Raw genomic sequence first — 25,270 nt, forward strand, 5'->3', positions numbered from 1 at the left:
GAAGGAGTCGTGGGGACGCTCCGTCCGAGCCGTCTTACGACTTTTCCCGGGCGCAAGGGCATGAACCATCACGTGCAGCCATGACGGACAGGAGGTACGAGGTACCCAGTGCTCCAGCAGCAGGGCAGGGCCTGCGGCAGGACCTGTACGACTCCGTAATCCTCTCGTCCTGCTCGGTCGTACATGACCACACCGCCTGCCATCCGGACGGGAAGGAGCGAGAAAAAAAGGAAGTGAAGAGACAGTCGACGCTACCGCAATAAGCGTGTGGCACTACAACGACTTTTTGTGTGTGTGTCAGTGCTGCCGCCAAACGGGCAGCTGAAGGGGCGGGATTAAATTGAGTTGAAAAATCGAGGGAAGCCGCCCTCTTTCTCTCGACGATGCGCCAATCGTTTCCCACACACAGCACCACGCCACGGCCGACCAAGTCCGTGCCGCCACCGCCGCGCGCAGGAGCAGGAGCAGGAGTCGGACCAGGACCAGGACCAGGACCAGGATCCAGAGCAGCAGCGACGTCGGGAGGAACGACGGCAGCCGAGCAGCCCGACAGCTCTTCATCCTCGCGTCGGCCCCCCTTTACGGCCGTGGTCGTCTCGCCCACGCCGACGCTCATCGTCACCGCCGCTGCCGAACAGCAAGGCCGTCTCGACCGGCCGCCGGTGCGCACGCCGCTCTACTTGCGCGACCGCGATGCCGGCTTGGCCCGGACACCCCGGATCGCTTCGCCTGCCACCACCACTACAGCATCCAGTCGACTCGTCGTCTCGACTCGGCCGCTGACCACCACTCGCTCGTCCTCCCAGCCTCTCCGGTCACCGCGCTCGTCCGTCGGTCCACCATCATCCCATCGCTCGTCGCTGCCGCGGTCTCCTCGTCCGCCCGTGGCACCACGCTCACCGAGCTCACCGAGCTCACCGACTTCACCGATCTCCTCACCGAACTCACCTCCACCACTCTCCTCCTCCTTTTCCTCGTCTTTCTCCTCGTCCTTCTCGTCCTCTCTCTCGTCTTCCACCTCGACTGTCTCGTCCACCACCTCCTCCGCCAAGCGGGCCGCTCAGATGCGGAATCTTCGCGTTGCTCCGTCCTCGCCCTCGGCCACCATGGACACCCCCCGGAAACCGGCCCTGGCTGCTCGCTCCAGCAACAACACCACCAGCTCGACCGGCCGTGCTCCCCTCACCCCCAAGATTGCCGCCTCCGCTGCCGCCGCCTCCAATTCCCACACGTTTGCCGTATCGACGCCGCTGGCCCGTCGCAGCACGCTCGGCACCGTCTCTAGCTCTGCTTCCAGAGACTCTAGAGACGACTTGCCTGCTTATATCGCCCACAACCACAACATCACGCCACGCTCCGGCTCCCGCCAGAACCGCGTCGATGGCAGCACCACCTACAGCCCGATCAGCAACGGCAACACGCCCTCGGGTGCCCCTGCTGTCTCCTCGCCTGGTCTTGCCGACTCCAAGTTCTTCTACGCCAGCGATGTCAAGTCTCCAGCATTGCAGCAGCCCTCACAACCGCCACAACCGCCACAAGCTTCTCTCGCCACCACACCGCGCTCGTCCGCCTTTTTTTATGCCAATGGCCGCTCTTTGCCCGACGCCCAGCCTCCGACGACGCCGACCTACCATCCTCCACCAAGCACAACTGCCCCGCCCGACATCTCGTCCAAGTTCGTCCACGCCAACGGCGCCGCCCTCGACCGTCCTCATTCTCATCCACATCCGCATCCGCATCCCCTCCCCCTCAAGGCCGTTGCTCCCGGTCCGGCTGCCTCCGTCCAGGCGGCCGCCTCGCCCAAGCTGCCCATGTCACGGTCCAGCAGCACCTATTCGACATCCGCCTCGGCATCACGGCCCATGTCGCCTGTTAAGACTCCGTTGTCTGGCCTGGCCCCGGCCAATGCCGTCACTGCTGGCAGCGTCCGCACCCGCAAGCGGAATAGCACTGGCTCTGGCTCCGGCTCCAGCACCATGGCCGGACACGGAAGAAAGGGTAGCCTTTCCATCGCTGACCCGCCCATCGTCGCTCGTCTGCTGCAGTCGTCTGCCCACTCGCGATCGGAGGCCTCGTCACCCGCTGCTGCCCAGTTCCCGCCTGCCGCCCAGCTGAGTCCCTTTGCCTTTCCGGGTTTTGGTCAGTCCGCCGCCAACGGCAGAAGCACGCCACCGACGGCCGCCACCAGCCTGGCCGCCATCTTGCAGGCCACCGACGAGCTGGTCGAGCCCGACGGCGAATCGGACGACGACGGCGACGACGGCGACGACGGCAACGACGGCAACGACGAAGAAGACGAGAGCCGACATAGCAACGTCAGCAACAACAGCGTCGACAGCCTCGTCGTTACTGCGCGCCGTGAGCGCAAGGTCCAGGACCTCGAAATCACCAACGCCTCCCTCGAGGCCATCAACAGGTCGCTAGAGCGCCAGCTGCGCAAGCAGAAGTCTGAACTGCGCCAGTTCCGTCGCCTCTCACGTTCCGGTCGTCTGTCGCTGGCCCCATCCGCCGCCTCCGCCAGCATCGTGTCTGGTTCAATTATCGAGGAGCCCATGCAAACCCCCGGTCTGAGCGACGACGATGACGACGACGACGCCTTTGAAGACGCCGACGAGTTCCGCGCAGACGGAGAGGCTGGCGTGGAGAAGAAGGCCGAGGGGACGGAGACGTCAGTGAAATCGGACCAGCCAGAAAAGGCGGAAAAGGAAAAGAAGGAGAAGAGGGAAAGAAAGAGCAAGAAGGGCAAGGCTGTAAACAAAACAGTCGCCCCTACCGCTGAGGCCGATGCAGCAGCCGCTTCTGTGGAGGCGGCCGTCAACGGCGAGCACCACGACAACACGTCGGGGTCCGGATCCGGGACCGAGTCCGAGTCCGAGTCGTCGGACGAGCACGGCAGCCACGAGCAGCGCCGCGACCGTCGCCTGCAGCTGGACCTGTCCAAGCACCGCCAGCTGCTGGTTGACAGCCAGAAGATCAACCAGAGCATCAAGCGCTGTCTCAGCTGGACCGACGAGCTGATCGAGGAAGGCCGCAAGGCCCTGGCTTTTCGCGTGCGCGTGAGCGAGATACAGTTGGGCGGTCGCGTCCTCATGGCCGACGAGCTAGAGGAAGAAGAGGAAGATGAGGATGTGGACGTCGTCGAAGTCGAGATCGAGGTCGAGGATGAGGTCCAACAGGACAAGAGCGTCACGGCCGACGCGGACGCAGACGACACTACCAGCCTCCTGGCCGTCAGCAGCAGCGACGCCGTCAGCCTCACCGGAAACCCCCGCCTCGACAGTCGCTTCGTCCGGTTCGACATTGACGTCGACGTGGGCTTGAAACCTGGACTTGATCGTGATCACGTGACCTCCAGCACCCACCTGCCAGAGACGAAACCGCTCAAGCCAGCGATAGCGCCGGCCAGCCACGACGCCGACCCTGCATAGTCCTCTTGTCATTTTCCTTTGATTTCCTTTCTTTCCTTTCCATGGGGAACCTGCACAGCGTCGGGATGAGTAACGAAACCTGCCGCATTTTCATGCTTTGCGCTTTGCGCCTGTCCGTTTCCCAAACGTTTCAAACACTCAAATGAATGCATGACCGGGAACTTAGAGGGAGGACAAGAAGACGGAGAAAAGAAGAAGAAAAAAGAAAAGAAAAAAGAAAAGAAAAAAAGTGAAAGAAGGTCAGAAAACAAAAGCCTCTCCTCGCTCGCATCTTCGCCACCTCCTCTCATGTTCCCCGGACTCGTCGCCTTCTGAGCCCCAATATCTCTCCTCTGTGGAGCAAAGCGAAACGAACACACCCAGCCAGCAGATTGTTCTCTTTTTTGGACACCAGATACCCCCCTTATTCCCTTTTGTGTCGGTCAGTTGGTCTTTTTCTTTTTCAAATACAATCCTGTTTCTAGGTATACACTTATCAGCCGCTCTCTTTCTTGCCCTTTCTGCTCTCGCATTTTCCCTATATTTCCGCTGGCGTTTAGTACTCAGTTTGTCCACACAAATCGAAACCACACTTCTCACATCCGCCCATTTCCTTGTCGCCTTGTAACAACAACCCGGAAGATCCTACCACTCCTCACTCCTTCCGTCTATAGATGAAGCTTCTCAGGAGGGCCGGGACACGGTCAAAGGTAGACCAAAAATACAATGGGGGATGATTTATTATCCAAACAAGACACCACACGAAACGACAGCAAGCAAGCAGAGAGTTCAGACGTACTCCGTAGTATACGCGTTGCTTCCTCTTGGAGCCCCTCTCTGAGCTACACCCAATTTCTATAGAACAGGCGCGTGTGTGTGCAAAGACGACAATAGGCTCGAAATTCCCTCCCATTGGGGTTACAAAAAAGCAGGAAAACCGGAAAGAGAAAAAAATACCGAGCAAACAAGACCGACCTGTATGTCGTGGGCGTTTGTGTATGCGCATACTGTCCTAACCATGCTTGCTTTCTCCGCTTCTACCTCCCCCCTTCCTCTCTCGTTCCTCTCCCCCATCTCGACCGCTGGTCTGTCCTCTCCCATTATACTTTCGGCACGTTCGGGAGGTCTGCTGCCGTTTCCGCCGCCGACGCCATATGCGCCTCTGCCCCAGCCTCGCCGCTCGATGTCTCGCCCGCCTTGTGGATCCATGTGCTGCGACGATCTCGGCTCTTCTCCTTCTTCTTCGACTCCTTGTCCTTCTTGATGGCCGCCTCGGCCACGAGCTGCTCAAACGCCATGTAGTCGCCTTCCTCTTCCGGAGTTCGTTGTGCCTGAACAATCAGTTTGTGGTCTCGCGAGGTCAGAAAGTGCACAAAGAAAAAAAACTCACCCTGTTGCAAATGTCACCGATGAGCACCAGAGCCTCCGCCCGCTCCAGCCGCTTCGACAGGTGCACCTTCTTGTCGTTCAACACCGCGTCGCACACGTCGCGCAGCACGCTCTGGATCTCAAACTTGCTGCCGCGCCACGCCGCCGTCAGGATCTTGCCCGTCACCCGCCGCTCGTACTCCGTCTTCTTCTCGTCCGTCCACTCCTCGCCGCCGCGCTCCTCCATCCGCGCCATCTCTTCCATCGTCTGCTGCGCGTCAATAGCCGAGCTGATCGTGTTCCACGTCTCCTTCACAAGCGTGCCCTTGTCGCGGATCCGGCTAAAGAATCCGCCCATGCCGAAGAGCTTCTGGCTACGAAGCACCGCCGTCGCCTTGCTCACGTACGTGTGTCCGATCGCGTGCAGAATGTCCAGTCCAAACGATTCCATCTTGAGCTCCTCCACCTCCAGCCGGATCTTCTCCTGGAATGACCGGGTCACGTCCCGGCCCTTGTCCGTCTCCGTCCACAGCGACACCCGGTCCAGCAGCTTGCGCACCAGCATGTCCACCCGTTCCTGTCGAATCCGCGCCCGCTCGCGCTCGTATGCTGCCAGGTGCTCGCGCTGCTCCTTCGACAAACCCGCCTTCTTCTTGTCCTTCTTCTTCATGTCCTTGCTATCGTCCTCACTGCCGGCCATCGCCGACGGGCCGCCCGTTTCCGAGTGCGGCCGCTCTGGCAGTGCCGGTCGAATCGGAAGCATCTTGCGCCCACCCGGCGTGCTCTGGCCAGAGCCCGTGGGCAGCGGCGATGTCCGGCCCGAGGGAGGTGACGCTTTTGCTGCAGGCGGTTCGGCGACAGGCTTCCTGGGTTCCGACGATGCCGCCGTCGCTCCGCTGTCCTTTTCGTCCTCCACCACCACAGCGGCTGGCTTGGCCGCACCCGCATCGCTATCGGTAGCCGACGCAGCCACCGCTGTGTGCTCTTCCCCGGCCGCGTTCTCACTCTCCTTCATCGCCTCCTCGGTGCCGGGAAACTCGCCGTCCTCGGCGGTGGCGGAGCCCTCTTCGCCCTCCTCAGCTGTCCCAGCAATGTCCATCGTAGCTGTCAGATCCTTCATGAGAGATATCTCGCCAATCCAGTCGGCAAATGCGTCCCCGCCAAAGATGCTGGTAAAAAACTCCGCCGGGTCGACAAACCCCTCACTGGGTTGCGATGCATCCTTGCCGTACTTGTCGTAGGCTTTCCGTAAGTCTGGGTCTGAGAGCACCTGGTACGCTTCGCCGATAGCCTGGAACTTTTCGTGCGCTGTCGGATCGTTTGGATTCTTATCTGCATCAAAAGTGTCAGTGGGGAAAAGAGGAGAAGGCGGAGGAGGCGGCAACAGGGACGATTCCGAGGAAGCAAAAAAAGAAAGATGTGGTTGCTAACCTGGATGGTGAACAATCGCCTGCTTGCGGTATGCCTTCTTGATCTCGAGCTCCGTCGCCGTCGGCGAAACGCCCAGCTGGTCGTAGTATGCCGTGTCGACCACCATGGTTTCGGTTGTTGGCAATCACAATAGGCGCAAAAGTGCTCCGTTTCAGCCGAGATAGAGACTTTCACTGTTTGGAGTCTTTGGGCGAATCGTCTGAGCCCGGAAATGCAAACGGGTAGGAAAAATGGACGGGAAGATGATATACCAAAGAAAATGACAAGGATTGCGGTATTGTGATTGTCCCCTCCAAAATTAAAAAAAAGATGGCAGTATGCCCAAAATCAGGTGCCTAAACAGATCTCCGAGGTCGTTGTGGAGGTCGCTGTGGCTTCGTCATCGCGCAGAAACGAACTTTTCCTAGGTAGGCGGGGCACTGAGCCACAGGGACCTTTTCAAGGGGTCAGCCGGCTATCACGTGATGTCACTTTTTGTGGAGGGGTAGGTACAGTGTCCAGCGTGCTCACATAGTAATTTACAGTGCTCCTTACGGAGTGCATATACCCATATTCTCAATATACACACACGACTTGTCTTGTTGGTATCTTATAATATTCTATCAGCCAATTGGCGCATTAGTCCGCTGATGCCGTGCAACATATATAGATCTAAGCAGCCTAGCTACAAGATGCAAGCATATCTCGGAGAGAACCTAAGAAAGACCGGGAAACATCAAGAGGCATCTGGTATTGGACCAATACGTAACCGCTGCGATGCGCTTACTGCACACCGGCAGCCTTCATGCGCTCGAAGCACTTGCGGTAGGCGACGTGGATCTCAGGGACCTCGTAGCCGTACTCCTTGAGCTTGGTGGTGAGCTTGGTGGTGTCCAGCTCGCAGTTGCTGCGACCGGCCTTGATGACCTTGGCCTGCTCCTCGAGCGAGAAGTTCTTCCAGGTGAACGCGGGCCGGACAATCTCCTTGAACAGGGCCAGGACCTCGTTGTGTGAGATGGCACCGGGGTTGGTGAAGTTGTACACGCCAGTGTCGCCGTGCTCGGCCAGCAGGACCGAGGCGGGCAGCAGATCGGTCAGGATGGTGTTGCTGTTCGGGATGTCGACGACGCAGTCGTACTTGGAGATCTTGGTGACAAAGTTGCGCGGGTTCAGGTCGTCGCTGACCGGCATGCGGAGGCGCAGAATCAGCACGTTCTTGTAGTGCTTCATGACCTGCTCGACGTGGGCCTTGGTCTCCGAGTAGAAGCTGCCGTCAAAGTTGGCCAGGTCGGTCTCCTTGAAGCCGGGGCCGCCCCATGGGTGGGCATCGTCGTACTGGTAGATGCAGCCGGTCGCGTAGACGGTCAGGTGGATGCCCTTGAGGAAGCAAGCATCGGCCAAGTTCAGCGTGCCGATGACGTTGGACCGCATCGTGGCCTCCTTGTTGTCCTCGCACCAGTCGACGTTGGGCCGGCCCGTGCAGCCGGCCGCGTTGAAGACGTGCGTGGGCTTGACACGCTCCAGCTCGGCAATCACGGCCTCGCGGTCCTCCATGCGGATCGTCGTCGTGGACACCTCCTTGCCAGCCTTCTCGAGCAGCGTCTTGAGGTGGCCGGCAACCCAGCCCTTGCCACCCCAGATGAGGTAGCGGTTGGCAGACGAATCGGTGGAAGCCATTTTGTTCTGTTTTGACGTTTATCTGGAGTGGGAGTGGTGGTAGGTTGGAAGGTGTGCGTTTGGTCGTTTTGTGCAAAAAGTGAAGGAGGATGAGGACAGGTTTTGAGAAAGGGTGCTTGCTGTCACTATGGAGGAATAGACGGTGTGGGAGGGGAAGGAAAGTGCCTTAAGTGGAGCCGACCCCCCATCAGACGTCCAGCAATGCTGATGCAAGGAACAGGGGGGCAAAGCGCTAAACCACACCAAGAAAAGGCATTTTGTTCGCACTACGACGTACTTCGTATACAACCAAGTTTGCGGAGTACAAATTATGTCTAATCGAATCGCAGAATATCTCACAGAAACAGCATAGGTTCTTCAATAATTCTGGCTTCGAGTATGCATACCGTAAATTTGAGTGCATAGGGAAGAAACATTTTTTTTTTTATCAACGAGACTGCTACTATTACGACGTGGGTGTAGACAGAGAAGTGGCTTATGTAATATATATATATATATATATATAGTGCGAAGACTCTACTTTCACCGTGCGATTAGCATTCCTCAGCAATTTAGCCACATTCTTCGAGAGGCGGGGCCAAAGCTTGGGGCTAATAGGAGCCAGACCACTCAACTGCAGTGACAATGTCGCCAATGGCAGTCGGCCACAAAATCAAAAACTCACGACCGCAGATAGCAATACGACATATCTTGTGCATGCACTCGTATCCCACGCGAGTACGTGTGATTCTTACGAGTACTCCGCAATCGCAGCCAATGTTTTCAGCCACACTCTAGCAGGCGGTGCAGAAAGGATGTCGCAGAAACTGTACTCTGTATTATGTGCAGAAACTTCAATGTGCTACACGACGTGCGGCGTACGGAGTAGTACGGAGTATAATCACGGAGTTTACCTATAGCTTAGCTTGCTAATCAGCGGCCGATTGCAAATCTTGCAGCAGTCAGGCCTAGATTCGCCGTCTCTAATATGTAGGATACGAAGTACGAGTACTCTGTATATTTTGCAGGAATACCACATACTCTGTAATTACGGCGGCTTCCGACCTCCCTCGCTGCGCTTATCGAACCACTCGAGATATGGCGGCTGCAAAGGCGGCTCGGATAATATGTGCCTCACTCACCAGGCACACCGCTGGTCGCTGCCTGGTTGTGCGATACATCACGTGCCCTGTAGCTGGGCAAAACGTCCGGTCGAAAAGTCCGGTCAGGGGCTCTCACCGCCCGCCATTGGCCAATTGAAACCAGCATTAAGCCCAATCCTCCTCTCGGATCATACAACCTTTTGCGACCTTTATTTATCACTACAACATGCACTCTGCACATTTCATTTCCAGTAGATGCTGTCACTGATACGCGGATGCCTCGATAACAGTATGTAAGATTCTTGAAGATCCTTCACGCTGCATGCAGACATGGCACCACTCTTAGCCGCGTCCCCAATTGGGCGACCACCCTGCTGCTTGGAATCGAAACTGACTGTAAGGAAGCATTAGACAGAAAGAGACACGAAAGTGCCTCAAACATTCTTCGCCCATTGACTATCCTTCAAAGGGCTTACTGTCACTGCTCCCTGCTCCTCAGTCTTCGACTAGTTTCTTGATGTCACCACTTCTTCCGACTCACATCCCACTGCTTCTGATTCTTCATCCGCTTCAATTTCTTTCTCTTCTCTTTCCCTATGCTACTATTCCCATAATTACTCATATTTTCACAATCCACAATGCCTACCACACGCCAGACTCTGTACCTTCTTTGCCACCCCGAAGAGCTGCGAGCGGTACTTCAATGGTATGGTCCTCCCTCTCGCTGCCACTTTGAAACATGTTCAAGCTTTTGCTGACCCTATGCATAGGAAAGTGTGGCATGAGCCTGTCCACCGCCGCGACGCAAGCAAGGAAACGCCAACCGAGAAGGCATGCTTCCAGCACCTTGTGCTGACATCGCGCAGCTTTGCGGCAGTCATCCAGGAGCTGACGCCGGAGCTGCTCATGTCCGTGTGTCTGTTCTACCTGGTGCTGCGCGGCCTCGATACGATTGAGGACGACATGACTATCCCGCTGGAGAAGAAGGTGCCGCTGCTGCGGGGTTTTGACGACCTCATGGAGCAGGACGGCTGGACGTTTACGGAGAACGGGCCGAACGAGAAGGACCGTGAGCTGCTCGTGCACTTTGACGACGTCGTCACTGAGCTGAAGCGGCTCAATCCGGCCTACTATGCCATTATCCGTGACATCACGACCAAGATGGGCAACGGCATGGCCGACTACGCTCTGAACGCGGAGCAGAGCGTGAACGGCATCGCCACGATTGCCGAGTACGAGCTATACTGCCACTACGTGGCCGGCCTGGTGGGCGAGGGCTTGACGCGGCTCTTTGTGGAGTCGAAGCTGGCCAATCCGCAGCTGATGAATCGGCCGCAGCTGACCGAGTCGATGGGCCAGTTTCTGCAAAAGACAAACATCATTCGCGACATCCACGAGGATTTCGAGGACGGGCGCCGCTTCTGGCCCAAGGACATCTGGAGCAAGTACGTGGACCGCTTTGACGACCTGTTCGACCCGGCCCACCTCCAGCAGGCGCTGTATTGCCAGTCGGAGATGGTGCTCAACGCGCTGAAACACGCCGAGGATTGCCTCTTCTACATGGCGGCCATCCGCGAGCAGAGCGTGTTCAACTTTGTGGCTATCCCGCAGACCATGGCCATTGCCACGCTGGAGCTAGTCTTCCAGAACCCAGACGTGTTCAAGCGGAACGTCAAGATCACCAAGGGCACGGCTTGCCGGCTCATGCTAGACTCGACGCAGAACCTGCAGGTGGCCTGCGAGGTCTTCCGGCGCTATGCCCGACGCATACACCAAAGGAACGACCCGCGCGACCCCAACTTTGCGTCTATCAGCCTCCAGTGCGGAAAGGTGGGCGATGCACTTCCACCCCCAATGCGCACATGTATCGACAGAATGAGACTACTGACACTCGTATCTAGATTGAGCAATTCATCGAGTCGCTGTACCCAACGCAGGATGTCAAGCAAATTGTGCCGAAGCCGGGCCCAATGGAGGAGCAGATGCGGGCCTCGGACGCCCTTTTACTTGTGGCCTGCACTTTCGGCATGCTTCTTGTGGTTGGTGGTGTAATGGTACGTCGCCGTGGCACTTGCATGTACATCCTTCTCGAAGCTGACACGACGCAGATTGGATCGGCTTGGATCCTAGGAACGAACTTTGACAAGATCTCGAACATGCTTGGCATTGCCAACCCATCCAATGCAGCAACCCTCGTACACGAGGAGCTTTAAATGAAACAAGACCCAGGGGAGGCTTGTGCGGTATCGTCTTATCCCTTTTCTAACCTGTTGTTTTTATCTATCATCATTTCCTCTGTCTTTTGTTACATACCCCTCCCCATCTTGTTTCATATTCAGCAGAAGCAGCGGTAAGCTTATGATTGCGACAATTCAAGATGCGTGACGTCCTCATTTGAGCAGATATCTTGATCTGCGCTCTGGGAAGACATACAAAAGACGCGCCGTTCTGTTCCCGACGTAACGTGACATGAAGACTCGGAGAGAGCAGCAAGTTGGAGCCAAAACTAGCACGGATGTCAAATTGCAATTCAGTCTACTTTCCCGTGACTGCAGTTGTGCCGAAGATGTGCTGATATCAATGACGAAGAGTCGGTTCTCACTCGAGAGCTGTGTTTTTCTAAAGTAGCAAGCAGCCTGGAATCCGGGCGCGTGGCGAACGGGACATCGTAAGGTTCTCGGCCGCACCGAATTGCGCACATATCTTTTCGTAGTGCTTTGTGTATACCAATATGCAGCAGCAAAACGTTCTTTACTAGTTTAGTCATCGTTCGGTCATGGTGGGCGATTGGATGAGGAAGGAGCCAACCTCGTATTTTCGGTAGCTACTTCTTTCACGTTCAGTCAACGAATAGAGCAGACAGATAGTCCAATACAGTCAATACAGTTGTACGTGAAGACAAGCGCTTTATGACGCCAAATGGTATTATGGGTGCATGATATATTACAGAAGAGGTGTGGAGCGTCGGAGCAATGCCAGGTCTACCAGTCGACATGCCACACACGGCCAGATCACTGATTTCCATTGTTTGCAATTAGGTCGGTGGTGGCGCCTCTGTTGCCGGTGACATCGGCACCAGTGAGGCTGGCCAGGGCCTGGATGCGGGCCTGCACGGCAGACGGGTCAGTGATGTTCTCGAGAGCCATGAGGTAGGCGGCTAGGCCGGCGATGTGCGGGGTGGCCATGCTGGTGCCGGACAGGATCTCGGTGGCGGTGGAGCTGGTGATGCCAACAGAGAGAACTTTGACACCGGGAGCGAAGATGTCGACAGACTGGCCAAAGTTGGAAAAGGACGCGCGCACGTCGGACGTCTGGTCAATGGCGCCGACCGTGATGGCATCGGCGGACGAGGCGGGCGACTCAGTCTTGGCATCGACGTTATCATTGCCGGCGGCGACACAGGCGACAACACCGGCGGCTTTGATGGCAGACACGGCTGCATTGATAGAACGACTGCGGGAACCACCGAGCGACATGTTCATGACAGCTTTGCCGGCGAGGCCGCTGGCGGTAGCGTTGGCAGCCACCCACTCGAGGCCGGCGAGGACGCCGCTATTGGTGCCTCCGCCGTCAGCATCGAGCACCTTGACGGCGACCAGCCGGACATTCTTGGCCACGCCAAAGGTGGTCCCACCAATGGTGCCGGCCACGTGTGACCCATGGCCGTTCTCATCCGTGTTGACGCTGTTGACAAAGTTGGCCCCAAAAGTGGCACGGCCGGCAAACTGGCTGTGAGTCACCAAGATGCCGGTGTCGACGACATAAGCCGTGATGCCCTGGCCGGCCGAGGCGTCAAAGACGTAGCCGCTCGAGCTGTTGCCAGCGGCGGCATGGCTCAGTCGCACCAGTCCTGACGTCGCGTCGGTCTGGGTCGTCAGCGCCTGCGTGCTCACGCGCGCGTCCTGCTCGATATAGTGGACCGTACTCGAGCCGGCAATGTCGACCATAGCGTCGTCTCCGGCCGCCTGCAGCGACAGGGCGCGCCAGCTGCCGATGCGGTGCGTGCTCACGGACATGTCGCTGCTGTTCTCGCTGCTCGTGTTATTGCAGGCTGCCCGTCGTCGCAGGTTGTGCTTGGCCACGGTGGACTTGACGTATTTCTGGTGAGCATCAATATCGGAGTCGCTAGAGTTGGCGTTGTAGACGACAATGTAACAATTCGAGACGCGGTTCAGGGCATTGGAGTTGACTATCGGCACACCGAGCACCCGGTCTGTCCTCTGGCCAGTCCCGTGTCTGGCAGGAATGGGCGAGGGCAGGCCGAGAGTAGCCGTTGCCAGCAGGCCAAGAAGAAGAAGAAATGCTAATGGGCCCATGGTGAAGAGTGACGGAGAAGAGTGGTAGAGAAGAGAAAAGGCCGAAAAGAAATGAATGAGAAAGGGAAAGAAAAAGGAAAAAGACAGAAGACTTGCTTCTGGTATCTGTGATGTGTGCCTGCCACGAAGAGGATGAGAATGAAACAGCAAAGAAGAAGAAGAAGCAGAACAACGTTATAGGGAGAGTGCCAGACTAAGGGGACCAGACTCTCTTTAAAAGGAGCGAAGAAAATCAAAAGCCAAGAGAGAGCCAAGATTCAAACTGATATGCAAGACAGGGGGAGGATCTCATCGCAGTGTTGCCAAGGATTGCTTCTTCGTTTGAGCCTCCTGGCCCGTGGCCGACAGTGCCTTGCAGGCCAAGCCATCCTGAGGAGGACACGCAACGGGGCCCACGATTTCTCTTGCGCGGCCAGGCTTGGCCAGAATGGCAAGGAGCTCTGAGAGCAGAAACGGGCAGCTCTGGCGGCCAGAAACCCGTCTCAATGGACAGAAGGGGAAATGCCAAGCCGCCAAGTCCTCCAGCCTACGTAACTCGTATTAAGACAGCCCCGTGTTCTCTCTTCACTCCCAACGTGCGGAGGCGAGGTGGGATAGCAGAGAACAGAGACGGACTGGGAGTGGACGAGACGACATTTCCAGTCTTCACGAGACGTCTAATACGGCTCATTCGGACATTAGGAGGGCACAACCGCCGCTATTTGCCTGGAGGTAGTTTAGCTGTGTGTCTACAAGAAAGGACTACCCCGTACCTATATATGTGCACGGTTTTCTCGGCTTGGCAATATGCCATTGTAGTGTAACATAAGAACTCGGCTGTAGGAATGGAAAACTGCCTGTGCATCGAGAGTAAGCCATGCACTCCGTATTTTTAGTTGTTTCACCCATTTGTTTCGAAGGCGCTGTGCTCGTTGAGCATCAGCTCCCGGAAAGGCTGTCTGGCTGAAACACGGGGCGATCTAGCGGCTATGTAGGCGGCAGATGGCAGTCTCATGCCAGCACGTGAGCAGGCCTGACAGCCTGTGGCTGACACAACGCTAATTTCAATTAAACGCGTGTCGGCTGCAGAACGGCTGCCATGTTCTCATGCCGTAGCGTCGGATCAGACGAGGAAAGCACGAGTCGGACAAGTGTGGCTTGAATGGACAGCCCGCCCATCTTTTCCCCCCCTTTGGCCTTCAATGTCGTGTCTCGAAATGAGACTCATTTAAACAGAACGGGGCCGGATACTGCGCACCCCCTCTTGGCCCATCTTCGTCTGTCGTCTGTCGCCTGCTCTGCGGCAGCCTCGGCGCTACTTTGCTGTTCTCTTGCACGCTGCCTGGCGCTTCTGGAGCCTGATCTCATCATCGGATCGCTCATCGATCGCTCTTCTCCCTGCTCCATCCTCTCACATCATCCCTCGTGTCTACCCCTTCGCCGGCCCTCTCTCATTTTCTCGTCCTCCTCCGGCCCTGCGTCGTTATCGCTAGCTCGGCCTGCTCCAACCAGACAGCTGCAGCGCTCCAGTCCGCTCGCTCAGCCGAGCCAATCTGCGCTGGCCAAGTCAGGTTCTCACGCGACCATCGCTAAGCTGCCATCGAGTCTGTGAGGCCACTCTCGCCCAGTCAGAAGCTGGAGACGGACCCATTTGCCATTCGCACCCGACCGGAAAAGTCGTTTCTCCCCCAAGCCCAATCGTGCCACGCCACTGCCTGAATTTCCCTCTTCGTCTGCTGTTCTGCCCACACACCGCAATCCTACCTGTCTCCGTCTCCGCCGATCGCCGTGACGCTTTGTCGAAACCAAGGACCCAAGGACCCCAGGAACTATGGACTCTCGTCTGGAGGCATCGGAAGCCGAAGCCGATGGCCGCCTCACCGCCCCCTCGCACCTTGTTGACAGTCGCTCGCTGCGGCCGCCGCGGCTGCCTTCCTCCATCACCGAGCACGATGCCGGTCATGCAGCGGTCGAGCTGGCGTCCATCATGACGGTCACGTCCAATCCGGTATCGGCCGGGCCGTCCAGCCCACCGTTGGAGCAGGACCATCGGCCGCAGGACTTTACGCCGCCAGCGCGGCCCAGCAGCACGCCTTTTCCGCAGCCAGAATACCGCACTGATGACCTGCGGTGTCTGAGCTGTCCGGCCAACGATGACGCTGGCACGGCCGTATTGGACGCCACCGATCCCGACGGCTGCAGCCAGACGGCCGACGAGATGGACGTGGACGTGACCACGCCGGACCTGCAGAGACTGCACCTCGGACCGTCCGAAGCGCCGGCGCCGAGACGACGCTCCGTCTTCCTGCACAGCCTACCGATGGAGCTGCAGGGCCTCATTCTCGACCGGGTCTTTGACGGCCGCGTGACGCCGATGACAAAGAGCTCGCCGGAGAAGCGGCTGACGCGGCTGGCGTGCATCAGCACGGTCTGGCGGGTGCTCATCCAGCAGCGGCTGTACTGCCGGATCAAGCTCAAGGCGACGAGCGCGACGCTGAGCGAGGCGTTGATCCACTTTGCGCAGCATCCGCACCTCAGCGCGTACGTCAAGCACGTGGAGCTCTGGTTCCCGGTGTTTCAGCCAAAGCCGAAGCCGCCGGCCGTGTCGGACACGGCGATGCTGCCGATGGTGACGCACGAGGGCCTGTCGAACGCGTCGTACGTCCTGCCGTCGGACAATTGCTCGCTCGAGGAGGCCTTTTACTTTGTCAGCTCGACGTTTGCCGATGCCAGCGTGCTGACGCTCGAGGGTGGCGAGCGCAAGAAGGCGCCGCAAGTGCGCCACTTTATGCCGGGCATTGCACGCAGCGAGACGGATCCGCCACGGACGATGCCAGCGGTCACGACAGTGCGCACGCTCCTGTGCAAGGGCCAGTGGAACCTGATCCGGTCGGAGGAGGACTTCCACAACATCGCGTCGGCGCTGCCCAACATGACGGAATGGAACGCGTCCTACAGCAAGCCCAAGTCGAAGAGCTACCTGACGATGGCGTCGATCCTGCCGAACCTGCCGGCCAGCCTGACGAGCCTGGACGTCTGTCTGGAGAGCGACTACCGCCAGGAGATCTCGTTCCCGCCCTACTTCCTCAAGGTCTCGGACCGTGTCCACTTCTGCAGCCGTCTGGCCGAGGCCACGCCTTCCCTGCAGCACCTGTCCTATACCGGCCGCGTGTGCCGCTCGTTCTTTGACGTGGCCGCTCGCCTGGCCGATCCGCGCAGCACGCGGCTGCGGTCCATTGACCTGACGGTCAAGAACTGCTGTCGCCATGTCAGCCACTGGCAGGAGTCTGGGTCCGGCATCACGGACCTCAATTTCATCCGTGCCTTTGAGGCCCTGGTGCTGTCGGCCGTCCGGTCTCTGGGACGGCTGTGCAAGCTGGAGCACCTGCGAATCCGTTATGTCGATCTAGGTGGGTTTCTTTTTTCTTTCTTTTTCTTTCTTTCTTTTCTTTTTCTTTTTCTTTTCTTTTTCTTTTCTTTTCTTTTCCTTTTTCTTTTCCTTTTTCTTTTCCTTTTTCTTTTTGTCCTCCTCTATCCCTACTGACCTGCTAGACTTTCCGGTGCCACCGCTGAATCCGTTCTTCCTCCTGCACAACGGCCGTGCCTCGGGCGTGTGGAGCGACACGATTGTGGCGGAGCTCAACCGGGTGCGGCCAGAGAGCCAATGGGAGGAGCTGTCGGAGACGTTTGGCGAGATGACCGTCAGCAAGGACGGCCGCATGGTGATCAACGCGGAGTTCCCCAAGAAGCCGGTGGTCTCGCTGAAGCTGAGCAACTACGACTATCTCGCGGCGCTGGCCACGATGTGAGGCGAGCAAAGAAAGCGTTTTATTTCCTATTTCATCAAGCAAGGCGTTCACCCACTTTCGGTTGGACGCAAGCGGAGACGAGAGGGCGGGAGGGACGTTCTTCTGGTCCTTGTAACGGGAGTCTCGGGATATCGGCGGCGTTGGGGAAAACGATTTGACACATTTCTTGGATACCACTTGATATTGGTTTATATTAGTGCTAGCTAGTTCAGACAATGGCCTTGATAGAGGCACTTTTCCCTTTCCACTGTAGCTCTACGCGACGCCGCCAACAATGAGGCCGAGGATCCAGCTGTTGATGGCGAAAAAGGCTAGCGACGACAGCCAGAGTCCGGGCACAAAGGTGCTCCGGCCCAAAAACTCCAGCTCGTATCCCTGCTGCAGCCAGGCGGCCTGACCGGCCACCCAGAGGGCGAGAGTGGCGATGCCGAGCCGCGGATTCCGGACAAACGGCGAGTGTGGCAGGTAGACGGGCAGCAGCACCATATACCACAAAAAGTACTGGCTAGTGCAGACCTTGTTGAAGGTGACAAAGGCAAAGGTCTGAGCCAGCATGGACGTAGCGAGGTCCTTCTTGGCGACGACGAGGGGGATGAGGACAGACGAGAGCAGCAGCTGCGGCAAGAAGGCGAGGGACTCGACAGGAAGAGCAGGCTGTGACGAGCTGTCCAAGGTGGCGTTGCCGACAGCGGTGCCGCGAGCAGCAGACGCAGCCGAGGAGAGGTACAGCTGCGTGTTGTACGGGCTGAAGTTGTGGCGGTGGTCGATGCGGCTGACGTGATGGAGGAAGGTGTGCTGCAGAAAGGGGAAGCCGTAGCTGGAAGGTCAGCGGGAGGTTGAGCGGGACGGATCTGAAATGGGGGACCTACATCGACAGCATGACCGCGTTGAGCCCGAAGAAGGTGGTGAGGCTGGCGAGAGCCAAGCGCCAGCGGTCGGGCGTGAGAAAGGCGGCGAAGGAGCGTGAGCGTGAGCCGGCTGGACGCTGGCGGACGACGTCTGCGTCGGTTGATCCTGGGTTCATGCGGTCGGCATCCATCCACCAGACGATGGCGGGCGCATAGATGAACGGGTAGATCTTCAGGTGGACGCCAGCGCCGAGAAGGACGCCGGCAAGGCCGGGTCGCCGGGCCACTTGCACGGCCCAGAGCAGCGCGGCCACGAGGGCACCGAGCAGACCCTCGGAGCTGCCACGCGTGCTGATCGTGGCCACCATCGGGTTGAGCAGCCAGACGCTGGCATAGAGGCGAGCGCGCGCCCGGACAGAGATGGACGGAACGTCTTGCTGGTGGGCCGGAGACCCCAGCTGTTCCACTAGCACCCGCTCCAGCAGCCAACCAGCCACGAGATCGGCCGCCGCAAACAGCAGCTTGCCCGAAGCCAAGAGGGCCACATCCGTCCAGAGGCTGCTGCCATCCGAACCAGCTCCTGCTCTTCCGGCTGGCGTCAGCAGCCAGGCCAGCAGCGGCGTGTAGCGGTACGTCTCGCGCGCGTACGGTGACTGGCCGCGCACCACGAAGCGCGCCGCGTCCGTGAAGACGAGATAGTCAATGTCCGTGTACTTGATCGGCGAGCGGGCATCCTGCCAGAGACCATAGACCAGCAGCACCAGCCGCAGAACCGCGGCCGCGCCGTAGACTGCGGTCGCAGAATAAAAAAAGCCAGGCACGCCGCTGGCCGCTGGCCGAGCCCGTCGGTCAGAAGATGACGAGGCTAGTTTTGGTCCTGTCAAGGCTGCGGATGCCATGGCGACAGGTGTGTGATGCTGGAATGGGAATGGGAAATGGCAGCTTCGGGAGAAACAGTCTCGAAAAGGTGCCCACATTTTGTTTCTACAGTGGGACGCGCCTGTGCCACAGCCTGAAAAGGCCACTTCTCACCCTGAAGCTCGCTGGACCGCAGACGGCGACGAATCAGAAACGCCACCCAATACCGGACCTGCTCCAAACGGCAGACTTTTTTCGCTGGCCAGCTCGCTCCTTCCCTCGGTGTAGTATCCAACCAGCTCATCTGCCCGTTTCCCTGTCTGCTCCATTTCCCATCTCTCCTCTTCATCCTCTTCCACACCCGCCATGGCTCCAGAAGCAAAACGCCCGCGGCAGGGCGACGGCGGCCGTGGCGAGCCATCTAAGAGACCTGCTCGCTCGGCCACATCTTCTGCCCCGGCCGGCCCACGCACCGCCTACACGCCCATGTTTGAGCGTTTCCGCGACCACATGGACGCTCAGCAGGATCGTCGTGAACGTGTCGTCAAGGCATCGCGGGACATTACGGCCCTGAGCAAGAAGATGTATGTCGCCCATGTCGCCCGCCGGCCGTTCCTGTCGTCCAGCCGCTGACCAGTCTCAGTATCTTTGCCCTGCAGCGGTAAGCACGGCGTGCGGTGGGACTCGCTCTCAAACGACCATGCTGACCACGAGCAGGGTTCGTCGCATCCATCCGGACCTGCCGGCAGATGTCGACAGGGAGGTGCAGTCGCGCCTCGCCGAGATCAGCCGCCTGCTCGCCTCGATCGCCCCCGAGTTGCAGGGCATCCACCGTGGTCGCTACGGCCGCGTGCTCTTCGGCATGGAAGAGCTGATCGAGGCCCTCACATTTGCCTACTATCTGCGCACCCAGTCGCTCCTCAGCCTGGAGGACGCACAGGCGCAGGTCGCTCAGCTGTGCCGCCACGGCCACGCCGCAGAGGCTGCTAAGGCTGCGGCGCCCGTGCAGCCCAACGCCCACATCCCCGTCATCGGCCCCGACGGCAACGACTACATCATGGGTGTGTTCGACCTGTCTGGTGAGATGATGCGCTTTGCCACCACCACCGCCGCCCTCCGCGGAGAGCTGGCCAGCGACGGCAGCCAGAGTGGCCGCACTATCGTCGGCGACATGCAGGAGCTGGGCAGCTTCTTTGAAATGCTCCCCCAGCGCCACGACAAGTCGTGGAAGACAAAGATGCAGGTCATGCAGACCTCCGTCCAAAAGGTCGAGCGCCTCGGCTACGATCTCCGCGTCCGCGGCAGCGAAAGACCCAAGGGCTGGGTACCCGATGCCACCGAAATCGAGCCCCAGTCGCCGGTCTAAAACGCGCTGCTGGTCCTGTCTTGAAAAGGCAGCCGATTTCACCGCACAGTCCCGCCAACCTACAGGCGTCGGTATCGGGATCTGGTCAGACCAGCCTGCGAGGTGCTGGCATTTGTGCCGAAGGAATGGCCTCCAACGAGGACGAGGGCCCAGCGCTCATGCGCTTGGACGCGAGCAGGACTGAGCTAATTGACGTCGTTCTCGGTACATGAGATTCCCTTTGAACTGCCAGCAGCAGGGAAGTGCTACTCGACAAGGCCAACAACGACTGAAGATGAGACTGGCAGGTACCATGTTCGACGATTTGCGTCCGACATCTGTCGAAGTTTCTCTTATTTTCTGCACCACAGCATTGATACCAGCTCTGAAAACGCTTGAGAAATATACTGCCTTGACTGATCCAATATTTCGCTGATAACCGAAAATCGTGCTGCATGCACAGGACTTCGCCAATACTACCCAACATAAGATGCCTCTCCCGTGCCCATCTCATCCAGCTCCAGCGAGCTAATCGTCATATTCACCCACCAGCCTCGCAAACGTCTCGTCGTGCTGCAACAACTCCGCGTACGGCCCACTGGTCACCACCGTACCATCCTGCACTACCACCACCCTGTCACAAAGACGCATCATCGCTTTGGAGTGCGTAGCGACCACAATGGATCTTCCGCTTCCAAGGTCTGCGAGTCCTCGCAATGCCGTCCGGATGATCTGCGCCGACTCCGCGTCCAGTGAGCTGGTCGGCTCGTCGAGCACCAGCAGTTGTGGCCGTCGCAGCAGCGCTCGAGCAATGCATACTCGCTGGGCCTGGCCGCCGGACAGAGAAGACATCGAACCATTCGTTGAACTGCAAGGGCCGTTGCCAGTCCCACCGGCATTCTCACCGGACGTCTCCTCTCCCACGACGTCGCCCACAACTGTGTCATATCCTTGGGTGAGGGATGACACAAATGTGTCAATGCTGGCGGCTCGTGCAGCATCGGCCACACAAGTTGCCTGGCACAATGGCGATGCTTCATCCAAGCCATAGGTAATATTAGCCCGGACCGACGCCGGGAACAGATAGGGGTGCTGGGGCACATAGGCCATGCGCGAACGAACCGCCTTGGTATCCAGCTGGTCTGCAGGCATTCCGTCAAATGTGAGCTGGTTGCCTTTATCGCTTTCATATAGGCGCAGAAGCAGCGACAGGATGGTGCTCTTCCCACTGCCTGAGGTTCCCACAATGGCCACAAAGTCGTCGACACGTATCTCCAGGTTGATGCCGTGCAGAATGGCTGGCTGCAGGGAATTGAAACTGTCTCCGACAGCTCTCGCCTCCTTTCCAGGGTATCGGAACACAAGGCCATCCATCCGAACGGGGAACAACTTCTTTGGCCGAGCAAGGACTATGCGCGAGTGCTCATGGCTTGCGTGCAGAGATAGGCTGGCATATTCCAATATTTGCGCAGCCACAGCTTTGGAAGCTGCTATTTGGGGGACGTTGCTCAAAAGGGACGCGGCCGAGCCGATACTGAACAGCAGCAGATTGACGACCTGGACGACGTCGGACACCGATATCCGGGCGCCATCGCCAGATGTCAGCAGGCTGACGCCATAGTAGAAAACCAGAGCCGTCAGCCAGTCCGAAAGCGCCTGGTTGAGGCCATACAAAATCCCCGTGCGCCAAGCACGCGACAGGCCCGTTCGAAATGCTTTTTGCACTGTCACAGCCAGTCTTCCAGAGAAATGTGTCTCCAGTGTCAGAGCCCGCACGACTCGGATATCGGGAAACACTTCGCTGAACACCCCGCTGACAGTCTCGGCCGCCCAGTTCGACCGTGACTCCCACTTGTTGCTGACACGGGATGCCAGATGCGTGACACTCACAATGATCGGCCCACTGGCCAGGGCTACGAGCGTGAGCCTCCACGACACAGCGAGCGACCAGCCCACCGATGTGATCACCATTCCCGCAGCCATGGTCAGGATCGGCACAAACACGCTCACGAGCTTGCGCATCTCCTCTCCGCCTCGGTCGAGACACTCCACGATTCGGCTGGGAGAGGGAGACTCACCGTCTTGTCCTGCCTCTGGATCGGAAGCGGACCACCACGACCTGGGCTGCCGCATCAGCCGTGTCAGAGCCTCGCTTCGCAGCGCATTGACCCAGGTCTGGCCTACCCGCTCGGCCAAGTAGAACGACCCAAATACGGCAGAACCGTCGACGATAGAAAGTCCGATGAGAATGAGCGCCCACGGTCTTCCCACGGCCTCCTTGTTGGCTTTGGGAGACCAGAACGATTCGAGCATCCGTGCGAACACAAACGAGAATCCCGGATTGCTGCCGGCCACGACTATGCAACACAAAAGGCCCAGAATGGCCTCGATACGGTTGGCCTTGCCGAGGAGCGGCCATACCGTCCGAAGAACTGTCAGAAGCGTTGGAATCGCGGGCTTTGGTTTCGGGGGACTCGTTTCACGGTCACAACTGGTGGAGCTCAGCGCCCGTTTTCTGGTCAATGCCACCGCTTGTCTTTGCCGCTGCCCAGATTCGTTCCAGCTCTGTCGATTCGCCTGAGCCTGGTGACCCTGGTCACAAACCAGATCGACGCTAGATCGCGATTCGATAGATTTCGGGCTCTCTTTGGCTTTCAAGGTGGGCTCCGGAGCTGGGAGCGGCCAGTTGACAGCATGGCTTGCTTGGGCGGACTGCAATGAAAGCCGGTGTATGAAGTTACCATGTGCAGCTGAAGATGCCAGAAACGGTCCTGCGCCAAAGGAGCTGCCTCGCCATGTTTGTGGTAGCGGCCATGCCATAATGGCCGGCTCATCGGCTTGGTTTCCTCCGACTGCGGCTAGCTGATCGTCAACACCATCTTCTTGGTTGCCATGCCCAAATTGATCATGTCCAATTTTTTCGACAGGGCTCAGACATGCAGTAGCGACATCTCTAGCTCCGCCCACGGCTACCGCATTCAGAAGAGTATCCAGCATGCCTCCGCTATCTTTAGCCAGCTGGAAATATGGCCCCTGTTGCACTAGACTGCCACAATCCATAACATACACATAGTCTTCCATTGCGATATTCGAGATGTCGTGTGTGATGATGACTGTCGTCTTCTCTCGCCGCCAGATGCGCACTGCTTCTAGTACCATCTGTGCACTCTTCGGGTCGAGCCCGCTTGTTGTCTCGTCTAATACTAAGACGGCAGGATCACGGATCTTTGCCCGGGCCACAGCCAGCCTCTGTCGCTGGCCACCGCTTAGGGCGACTCCGCGTGGGCCGACGACAGTGTCCAGTCCCTGTGGTAATCCGGCGATGGTCGACTGCAGCAGAGCAGTCTGGCAGGCCGTCTTAATACTGGACTCGTTTATGGAATCAGGCGTGGAACTGCCCAGAGACACGTTCCAGCCAAACGTGCCATTAAAAACGGTGCTGGATTGTTGAATCAGGGAAACGTTCTCGCGCAGCCAGCGAACATCCAGCTCTTCAATGGGGCTTTTGTCAACAAGAATGCGTCCGGCCGTGGGATGGTAAAACCGCACAAGAAGATCGGCGATGGTGCTTTTTCCGGATCCGCTGCGCCCGACGACAAAGGAAACCTGCCCAGAAGGAAATAGCATAGAGCAGTCCTTTAAGACGGTCTTGTTCGGATTGGAAGGGTACGCAAAGCTGACCTAGATGGAGCGAAGAAAATAAAGTCAGCAACTTGATCAAATCCGCTTCAAAGGGACTAGGAATCGAGCCTGTCAACCTACATTAGAAAGCTCGATGCCTCCTGGGGCTCTGCTGGGTTGTGACTTCGAGAACAGCAGTGCGGATTGAGATCCGGAGAAGATCATGTCTTCCAAGGCCTTTCCTGATACAGTCCCTTTGAGGACGGATACCCATTGGGTGCCCAGCGCCTCAATCGATTGGAATGCAATGAGAACGGCATAGAATGCCGTCAGGACATTGCCAGCAGTGGCTTGGCCCTTGCCAACCAATATCATGCCAAACCAGAACCCGATAACAAACAGGTTGACCATCCAGAGTTTGACGAAGCCCATTTGGAAGCATGCACTCAGGGCCTGCTTTATGTAAAAATGTGCAGCGAGTCGGATGCTGCTGAGGTATTGCCACATCACCGTATCGTGGCCATCATACACCTTGACCAGATCGATGGCTACCAGTGCTGCTGTAGCGTGCTTGGCAGCCTGGTTGAGCATTTCCCGTTGCTTCTCTGCAGCCGGGTTGAGGCCGCGGCCAAGGAAGCTGAGTACGAAGACGGCGATAGGCACGGACGCGAGCAGACCCAAGGTCAGCTTCCATGATTTGACAAGGGCCACGACGAGGCAGGCCACACAGACGACACAGTCGGTGACGAGGACGCCCATTAGCTGCGATGTGGCGACTTGCAAGTCCCGGATTTGGCTGGACGATGCAGGTTAGTACCGAGCTGTCTGCTTTAACTTGTCCACACTGAGGCTAGGACTTGCGTGTTTTGTTCGGTCATCAGACTCGACATGCCGCCGCGTCGTGTATCGAACCACGCCATTTCCTTTTCCAGAAGCGACTGGAAAAGCTGTAGTCGCACGCTTCGTGCACGAGACTCGCCGTGGGTTATCCACATCACCATCATCAAGAAGGAAATCAGGGCCTTGCCAGCCCCTAGCCCGACAAGGCCTAGACACCACGTTGAAATGGTACGCACAGTGTCATGGACACTCACACGACCGCTTCCAAAGTCGCTGATCGTCTGGAATATCTCGCCGAGGATGAGAGCATAGGCAGTCTTTGCACCTGCAACAACAGCCGAAGCTGCAACGGCTGGAACGAGGATCGATAGCTCGCCGCATGTCCATGCTACGAAGAGATGCTGCACGCTGGCCGCATGGTCTCCTGCCGGTCCTGTTGTGTGAAGATTCTCTAGAGGCAACGACTCTGTGACTGGTTCCATGTCGATTATGTTGGACCTTTCCTCTTTTTTTCGCAACTCTGGAAATTTTGTCTCTGCTTGGTCTTGTGGAGATTCCATGGTATTTATTATGCACTCTTTGTTGAGGCTGGCAACATTCAAGTGTGGCATTTCGAACATTCGAAAAGTATAGAAGGGTATGATGCCGTAATTCTAGATAACAAGGAAAACTCGCAGAAGCAGGACCAGCCATCAAATAAGGATGGGCGT

General features: G+C 57.8%; 9 protein-coding genes across 9 annotated transcripts; 4 read left to right on the forward strand and 5 right to left on the reverse strand.

The window, feature by feature from the left end:
• Positions 1 to 383: 383 nt before the first annotated feature.
• CMQ_2199 (uncharacterized protein) lies at positions 384 to 3,428 on the forward strand (the record flags this gene model as incomplete). Its single annotated transcript, XM_014316157.1, has 1 exon — positions 384 to 3,428. The coding sequence occupies one exon, from the start codon at positions 384 to 386 to the stop codon at positions 3,426 to 3,428; it is 3,045 nt and encodes a 1,014-aa protein (XP_014171632.1).
• A 1,079-nt stretch (positions 3,429 to 4,507) lies between these two features.
• Positions 4,508 to 6,312, reverse strand: CMQ_2198 (heat shock protein DNAj; the record flags this gene model as incomplete). Its single annotated transcript, XM_014316156.1, has 3 exons — positions 4,508 to 4,738; positions 4,798 to 6,107; positions 6,207 to 6,312. 3 exons carry the CDS (start codon positions 6,310 to 6,312, stop codon positions 4,508 to 4,510), a joined length of 1,647 nt encoding a protein of 548 aa, XP_014171631.1.
• A 656-nt stretch (positions 6,313 to 6,968) lies between these two features.
• Positions 6,969 to 7,862, reverse strand: CMQ_2313 (NAD dependent epimerase; the record flags this gene model as incomplete). Its single annotated transcript, XM_014316271.1, has 1 exon — positions 6,969 to 7,862. The coding sequence occupies one exon, from the start codon at positions 7,860 to 7,862 to the stop codon at positions 6,969 to 6,971; it is 894 nt and encodes a 297-aa protein (XP_014171746.1).
• Positions 7,863 to 9,582: 1,720 nt separating this feature from the next.
• On the forward strand, positions 9,583 to 11,157 carry CMQ_2253 (squalene synthetase; the record flags this gene model as incomplete). The annotated part of the gene is made up of 4 exons (XM_014316211.1): positions 9,583 to 9,650; positions 9,715 to 10,774; positions 10,846 to 10,998; positions 11,053 to 11,157. The coding sequence occupies 4 exons, from the start codon at positions 9,583 to 9,585 to the stop codon at positions 11,155 to 11,157; spliced, it is 1,386 nt and encodes a 461-aa protein (XP_014171686.1).
• Positions 11,158 to 11,955: 798 nt separating this feature from the next.
• CMQ_2351 (subtilisin-like protease) lies at positions 11,956 to 13,260 on the reverse strand (the record flags this gene model as incomplete). The annotated part of the gene is made up of 1 exon (XM_014316309.1): positions 11,956 to 13,260. One exon carries the CDS (start codon positions 13,258 to 13,260, stop codon positions 11,956 to 11,958), a length of 1,305 nt encoding a protein of 434 aa, XP_014171784.1.
• A 1,810-nt stretch (positions 13,261 to 15,070) lies between these two features.
• On the forward strand, positions 15,071 to 17,048 carry CMQ_2473 (uncharacterized protein; the record flags this gene model as incomplete). Its single annotated transcript, XM_014316431.1, has 2 exons — positions 15,071 to 16,634; positions 16,792 to 17,048. 2 exons carry the CDS (start codon positions 15,071 to 15,073, stop codon positions 17,046 to 17,048), a joined length of 1,821 nt encoding a protein of 606 aa, XP_014171906.1.
• Positions 17,049 to 17,303: 255 nt separating this feature from the next.
• Positions 17,304 to 18,795, reverse strand: CMQ_2247 (mannosyltransferase; the record flags this gene model as incomplete). Its single annotated transcript, XM_014316205.1, has 2 exons — positions 17,304 to 17,865; positions 17,918 to 18,795. The coding sequence occupies 2 exons, from the start codon at positions 18,793 to 18,795 to the stop codon at positions 17,304 to 17,306; spliced, it is 1,440 nt and encodes a 479-aa protein (XP_014171680.1).
• A 325-nt stretch (positions 18,796 to 19,120) lies between these two features.
• On the forward strand, positions 19,121 to 20,120 carry CMQ_2318 (translin-associated factor; the record flags this gene model as incomplete). The annotated part of the gene is made up of 2 exons (XM_014316276.1): positions 19,121 to 19,338; positions 19,472 to 20,120. The coding sequence occupies 2 exons, from the start codon at positions 19,121 to 19,123 to the stop codon at positions 20,118 to 20,120; spliced, it is 867 nt and encodes a 288-aa protein (XP_014171751.1).
• A 507-nt stretch (positions 20,121 to 20,627) lies between these two features.
• Positions 20,628 to 25,042, reverse strand: CMQ_2287 (ABC a-pheromone efflux pump; the record flags this gene model as incomplete). Its single annotated transcript, XM_014316245.1, has 3 exons — positions 20,628 to 23,780; positions 23,862 to 24,482; positions 24,566 to 25,042. The coding sequence occupies 3 exons, from the start codon at positions 25,040 to 25,042 to the stop codon at positions 20,628 to 20,630; spliced, it is 4,251 nt and encodes a 1,416-aa protein (XP_014171720.1).
• Between the last annotated feature and the right edge of the window lie 228 nt (positions 25,043 to 25,270).

The sequence above is a fragment of the Grosmannia clavigera genome (assembly GCF_000143105.1).
Source record: "Grosmannia clavigera kw1407 unplaced genomic scaffold GCSC_156, whole genome shotgun sequence".
Taxonomy (NCBI): Eukaryota; Fungi; Ascomycota; class Sordariomycetes; order Ophiostomatales; family Ophiostomataceae; genus Leptographium; species Leptographium clavigerum.